This window comes from Quercus suber, unplaced genomic scaffold, assembly GCF_002906115.3.
Source record: "Quercus suber isolate HL8 unplaced genomic scaffold, Cork oak 2.0 scaffold_151, whole genome shotgun sequence".
Taxonomy (NCBI): domain Eukaryota; kingdom Viridiplantae; phylum Streptophyta; class Magnoliopsida; order Fagales; family Fagaceae; genus Quercus; species Quercus suber.
The window spans coordinates 1,118,180-1,125,188 of record NW_027069612.1 but is presented as its reverse complement, the minus strand read 5'-3'; the positions used below and the strand labels follow the sequence as shown (position 1 = coordinate 1,125,188).

Sequence of the window (7,009 nt, the reverse complement as noted above, 5' to 3'; positions counted from 1 at the left end):
TTATAATTTCAATTAATAATTCAACACAATTGAGAGATAGTGTTTTTTGATGTGACAAGTCAATGTTAGAAAGACACATAGATTTGGTTTTTTACGAAAATACCACTATATTCATTTAAAAAAAAATGAAAACACCAAAAAGTCGTAATAAGATTTTGTATTCAAATCAAGGGCAGTTGCACATACACTTCAGGGGGTTCAAATGAACCCCCTTACATGAAAAAAAAAATATTTATATATATAAAATATTGCTTTACTAATTTAATTTATTCTTAAAAATATTTTTGCACACCTTATTTTAAATCTTACACACTCTGATCATATATCAGCTTATCCCACAATCAAACAACAACTTAGTGTATTATTTATGCATGGATGAATGTGGTTGTGTGAGTTAATAATTATACAGTGCAAGTAGAATTGAGTTTTTTCATTTAGTTTAAAATATTTTTATAAAAAAATGACAAATATATAACCACAATTGCATAAAAAAATATATTATACAAACTTAACAAAAAAAAAAAAAAATGGTCATGCTTAAATTTACGATAGATAATAACAACTAATAATAAATTATTATGAGACGATTTTAAAATAGGAATACTCATAGAAGGAAATTGTAAAACTTCATATATTTGCGTGTGTGTGTGTGTGTGTGTGTTTTTCAATAACTCAATATATTCAAGTTCTTTTTTTTTTTAATTAAATTTTGTTTAATTCAAGTTTCTTAATGAACCCTCCAGAAAAAAAAATTCCTAGAGCCGATTCAAATCCTATTTTTTTTTATATTGAAAATGAAAATAGAATACAAATTTCAACTAGTTTTTTAGTGGTGGGTCCCACAAAAAACTGAAAATAAATGCAAAATACATCTTTTTTTTTTGCTCAAATCAAACAAGCCTTCAATGTCACTATATTGGCAGAAACTTCTTAACATAGAGCTACAAAACTGGGCATAACAAAGACGTATTAATGTGTACATTCGCTTAAGTAGGACTGGCAAAATGTTCTTCAAAACACTGAAATTTGTAGGGTTTAGACTATGAACTTGAGTTACATACTCACAAGATTCTTAAGTCTTAACTAATAAATTTTCAATACCTACAAAGGAAAAAGATGCTATTCCCGACACATTTTTTTATGCAATCCTCAAAGAGTCAAAGCCTAAAGGCCTGTGAGACATTAGAACTTGGGTAATATAACCTGGGTCATACTGCGATCAACGAGGCCCAAAACAGAAGATCCAAAAGGGACCATGATATAAGAGATCCCCACAGAGAATTTAGAGGCTCCAAGCTCGCCATAAAAGAGGGCCATGACGCACATTCATTCTAGCCCAACAAAGGAGAGCCTATATTGGGTGGCTCAAGCCCTCAATGGGTCCAACCCACTAAAGTCTAACTCAAGAACCGGTTTAGGTGAAAGGGGAGCGAGGTTTGAATAAGTACTGTGTCTGCTTGGGAGACAACTATTAAGCAAAGCATTTTTTTAATTGATTTGAAGGAATTATTGATGGATTTTGTCATTTCTCCAATTTGGACTAATATTAATATAATAGAAAAAGAATTATATTTTCTGTACAGTTTTCTTAGTTCCGTTGCTATTACGAACTTTTTTTTTCCTATTATTTGTGATTCCCCTATAAGCAAGTAATATAATCACTGCGTCTAACAATACAACTACTTTTCCCACTAAGGGCCAATAGGGGTGAGTAGTGGTAACTAACTCCACATATTAATGGCCAGACTAGTTCATTAGACCCTTTAATTAGTCTCTTCATTAGTCAAATGCGATTTGGGTGACATTTTGTTTAAAAAATAAACTTTTTAATCTACGATTGATCCAAACCATTGGATTATTATATAATTCTTCTCAGCAACCTACCCAATTCATCCGTATCATTCATCCCTATGCATGAAACAACCCCTTCCCTCCATTACCACAAGTTCTACCTCTGCTCCGCCACATAATTATGACCAATCACCGGTTACCACATCATGCAATGCACGGTCTCCGCAACCATTGTTGCAACAATCAACTTCATAACGATACATTTCATCATGTTTCAATTTAAAATACCATTTCAGTACAAAGTTCACCAAATTACTTGGAACAATTGATGAGAAAGAATGGAGTGAATTAATTCCTCCTGTTGCTTCTTGCAAGTACTTTTGATTTGAGGTAGTTCAGCTACTTAAGGTTTATGCTTTGTTAAAGTGTGGCACTCTATATCACTAAATTGGCATAAATTTCTTCAGATAGAGCTACCAAAATGGACATAACAAAGCCACATCAGTCTTGTGTACGTTTGCTTGAAGTTTCTAACTTGGCATAATGTTCTTTCCAGTATATGAAACTCCTTTATTATCTTCTAATTTGTGTCTGCAGCCATTTTCTATTGTTTTTGGTGAGAGTTTATGGTAATGAATCTCCAGAACTATTTTTTACTCTCTCAGCAGCTTTCTTCACCTACAAAACAAAAAAAATGAACCATCAGATGAAATTGGCAGATGATGATATATGTAACTTTTTATGTCAAGGTACATTACTTCATTCTCCCAGTTGGTGCATAGAGTAATTATCCCAAGGCATAATGCTTGCACGATCAGTGCCACTATGATTCCCATCCATAGTCCCTGTGGATTAGATTCAAAATACACATTCATAAGCTAAATGTTTCTCCCTTTTTTTTCTTTTTCTTTTTTTCTTTTTTTTGGTCAGGGAAAGAATGGGTAAAGATTAACCGAAAATAGGAAGAGGCAAAGAAATGGAAAGATATGAAGTCACCTTTCCACCAATATGGAAGACAAAAGCTAGCAATATAGCTACGGGAATTCCCGCAAGATAATAAGCTCCTAGATTAACAAAGGCCCCAATCTTTTGCCATCCACATCCTCTAGCAGCGCCTGAAATTTTCAATCAAATCATAACTAGAGGAAAAATCAGCTGCGTTAACATTAATTTTCTTCTAATGATGGTCTAAGTGTCAGCTTACCCGTATGACTGTAAACAGATATAGGATTTTAGAGCAAGAGAATACATTTGAAAAAACTATTTCAACGGATGTCTTGTATTTAGCTATATACCTGTACTTCAGCTATGACTATGCATTGGTGGATCTACTTTTATTACCTTAGTATGGGAGCCTATATTTAGTATTTGGATGCGAATGTACAAATTCTATCTAGTTATAAATGTGTTAATCCCAAGGTGTTGCACAAATATTCAGCAAAAAAAAAAAAATGTAGCACCAACGAATGCATGAAATTCATTTAAATGTTTGGAGTGATTGCAAAGTATAGAAATAAAAGGTTGCTGCAGACCTGAAAGCACAGATTGAAGACCATCGAAAAAGTGGGATATTGCAACCAAGAGTAACATTTCTCCCACATATCTTAAAACTTCTTCTACCTGGCTGTAACAGTAACCCCAAACATTACGACCCAATATCAGGGCTGTTCCTACTAGAATGCCCTCTGTAGCAACCAAGGATAAAGCAACACGAACCGCTAGGCGAGCTGCTTGGGGTCTCCCAGAACCCAGCTCATTTGAAACTCTTATGCTGAACTAACAGAAAAAAAAAAAAAGATATATTGGTACAGAAAGATGCAGATTGAGGTAATGCAGCATTCTAATTGAGCTCAGATTGACCTTGTTGTATTACTCAGCCCCAGGGGTATCATATAAATCATTGAACATGTGTTAAGGCTGAAAAACACCACAGCTGGTTAGTAAATAGTGAAAATATGTTTAGAAACACTTTTTATTAGCATGCAATCTTCTTAGAACCAGTTTAAGTACAAACCTGATTGAAAGCACCGATGCTTCAAGCTTTGGATTAGGGAGAAGACCAGATAGAAGAACCATCATTTCAAAAGACCAGATTTCCAAGCTGTTCCACAAAATGTAATATTGGGAAGGTGTGCTTATAAATAAGTACTATAAGAGACTTAAGAGTTATAATCAGAAACTTACCTGAGCATTATAGCTGAGGGAATTGATAGTTTTAGAAACTCGGTAATCCCACGAAAGGCCTCCTTTGAAAATCCAGTCCAGGTGCTCTTACACGAAGGAGATATTCGAACATAAGCCATCAATAACAATGCATTCATCCAATAAGATATGCCATTTGCCAAAGCAGCACCTTTATTTCCAAGGCCGGACTTAAATACAAGAATCCAACAAATGAGTAAGTGTGATAATGTTGTAATCGCTGTGCTAACCATCATTGGAAGTACGTTATTTTGGGCTTGTAAGAATCTGATATGACATTGAAGGAGTGCATAACCAAAAATGCAGGGTATTAGGAAGCGAGCATAAAGTCCAGCTTCAGCTGAAATTTCTGGATCTTGTCCCAAGAATGCAAGAATTTGGCCGGTATTGGCCCATATAAGTGCAAGGGGAATGCAGGCCAGTAGAAGAACAATCATGGCTCTCTAACAATTCTTCGACTTTGATGGTAAGGGAGAGACATATGCTTGTCATAGAATCGTAGGTGTATATCAACGCAACACTTTCTAAAAACTTGTTTTTGGTAGAATTAACTGTTCATTTATATATTCTGGATGTCTAGGGCAAAAATCCCAAGCCTTAAGTCGATCAAGGGCTTGGATCAAGAATTCTATATCCCTGAGGCTCGGTCAATCGACTACTATCGAGCTTGCAGTTAACAATTAAGTGAGCTCAATCAGCTGAGTGTTATTGAGCTAGCAGAACTTACAGTTTGCTTGAGTTGTTCATGAATCTTTGTCTTGATCTTCAAGTATATCACTTAGACACATCAAGACTTATAATTTGACTTGAGTGATGGTTATAATTTGAAACAGTTTGCCAATACTAAAGACACATATATCTAACGAGTATAGATCAATCAAAAAAGGAAATTATATCCTTAAAACAAGATTTGAAAGAATCTGGTATCTTAGATATTAAATTAACAAAGTTGTGTCAAGCTCTACCATTTTTCAATAATGAAACTAGCTTAGATCTTGAAGAGCCAGAGTAAATGGCTGAAGTTGAATCTCAATGTCTCAAACCAAGGGTAGAACAGCTGGTGGTGAGTGATTGATGTGCAGTAAAAAAAAAAAAAAAAAAAGTTAATTAATAGATGGAACGAACTAGTTTAACTGATACATGTTACAAATCTTTCTTGTTTCATATAGGATTTGGATTGAAGTTCAGTCCGTGGACCTCAAAAAAAGATGTTAAAAGCGAAATGCATATCTAAAAACACCAATTCCAAAACAACACGTTCTTTACTTATCAAAGTAACACTGTGTATGTCTACGGGCGTTTGGTCTAGTGGTATGATTCTTGCTTTGGGTGCAAGAGGTCGCGAGTTCGATTCTCGGAACGCCCCTTTTTGTGTGAGATTTTTTTTTTTTTTTCATTAACTTAGGACTAAGCTCTGTGTCATTGTTGATTGTTGTATGTAACAGGGAGATGGATTGGCAAAACATAGACTTCACAACTCATAAGTTCAATCGATTCTCAACTCCAAAAAAAAAAAAAAAAAAAAAAAAAAAAGGCTTAAAAGCTGAATCTGCCAAACTAGCTAAAATTTCATAACTCAAAACTTCAAAAGATAAAGAGTACTGAGATGATATTTGATACGTACCAACAAGCTGAAACCAGTGACAGAAGCAAAGGAAGTGGCCATGGAAGCACCAGAAAGTGCTAGCTCTCCAAGATGACCCACATACATAACTGAAATCACCTGTAAACTATTTACCAGCAGGTTAACTGACACTAAAGGCCCTACTAAACACAGCTGCTTCTTCACCTCCACCACAATCTCATCTATGTGGAATTCCTTTCTACACGACTTTACACCATTTTCTTCAGCTATTGGAAGTAGCAATGGTTGAAGACTAGCTTTCTTCTCTTCCCTACCCATCTCTTAGTTTTCTCTGTCACCGAAGATTTTGCTCAAGAGAAGAGCGTCAAAGGTATCAAGCTCAATTGAAACAACAGTCTCTCTCATCATTGCTTTATAAAGTAATAAAGCATGCTGTTGTTGTTGTTGTTGTTATTGTTGGCCTTATACGGTAATAAACAAATAAACTTCATGAGTTATTTAGTTAATTACAAATAAACCTAATCTCCATCTGACAAATCACAAAATCATACCTATCTCTGCCTTATTAGTTAATTATTACATCTGAAAAGATTCATCGGCTGTAGTAAAGTTCATTAATGTGAGTACAAACGAATCGATAAGCTAAAAACTTTTTGTTTATTTTTACACTTCATGAGCTCAACATACCTAGATAGCTGTGCCAATTCATTTTATTTTTACACAAGTTTCCTTACCGAATATCCTACTAATTTTGAGGATATTATTACGATAAATAACAATAATACAACATTTTTATAATTTTTTTAAGATCTTGTTACCGGATGTTTTTAGAATATTCGTGTGTCACGCTGCCATCTCACTCCTTGTAATTACTTGATGTGAGTGGATACACATCTGAAAAAATGCTCAAATGCTCAAAAAATTTTGGACACTCGAAGAAAAAAAAAAAGAATAATTGATGAAGGTTCATCCTAGATTGCAACACGTGGATCAATCTGGACTACTCATCACACAAGCTGTGGTATATTGTGTCACCATTAACTCGTTGCTCCACTCATATGGGATGAGTCCAACGTGACTGAGACAAATGTGTGATGTGTTTTTTTGAATAGAAAACAAAAGGGGAAAAACACGATCTGCGTTTGGATATAACGTTTATTGCATATTTTGTATTTAGTGTTTGAACAGTGAGACCCACGGTACCATGCATGTTTCAACCACGAAGTTTGTCCACCCTTGCTGGATCCATGTGTACTTTTTTTAGACGTTTCAATTACTGTACACGTTCAGCATTTATTTGCATAACAATTTGTCCAATTCCTTACTCGATACGTGTGCATTGTTTAGTTTAGTTTTAAAATTGAGAAGTTTTATATTCACAATATTTTTACAACAAATCATAAGTAGTTAGTTGTTATTGGTTCAAATTTG

The 7,009-nt window shown here is 34.5% G+C and overlaps 1 protein-coding gene and 1 non-coding gene across 2 annotated transcripts; one reads left to right on the top strand and one right to left on the bottom strand.

Moving 5' to 3' along the window:
- Positions 1-2,022: 2,022 nt before the first annotated feature.
- On the bottom strand, positions 2,023-4,432 carry LOC112023891 (protein DETOXIFICATION 16). The gene is made up of 7 exons (XM_024056517.2): positions 3,976-4,432; positions 3,806-3,892; positions 3,652-3,708; positions 3,324-3,562; positions 2,788-2,906; positions 2,550-2,636; positions 2,023-2,469 (listed from the first exon to the last, which is right to left on the bottom strand). The coding sequence occupies exons 1-7, from the start codon at positions 4,428-4,430 to the stop codon at positions 2,416-2,418; spliced, it is 1,098 nt and encodes a 365-aa protein (XP_023912285.2). The 5' UTR covers positions 4,431-4,432; the 3' UTR covers positions 2,023-2,415.
- Positions 4,433-5,287: 855 nt separating this feature from the next.
- Positions 5,288-5,359, top strand: TRNAP-UGG (transfer RNA proline (anticodon UGG)). The gene has a single exon. It is a non-coding gene; the product is annotated as a tRNA-Pro (tRNA).
- Positions 5,360-7,009: the final 1,650 nt, after the last annotated feature.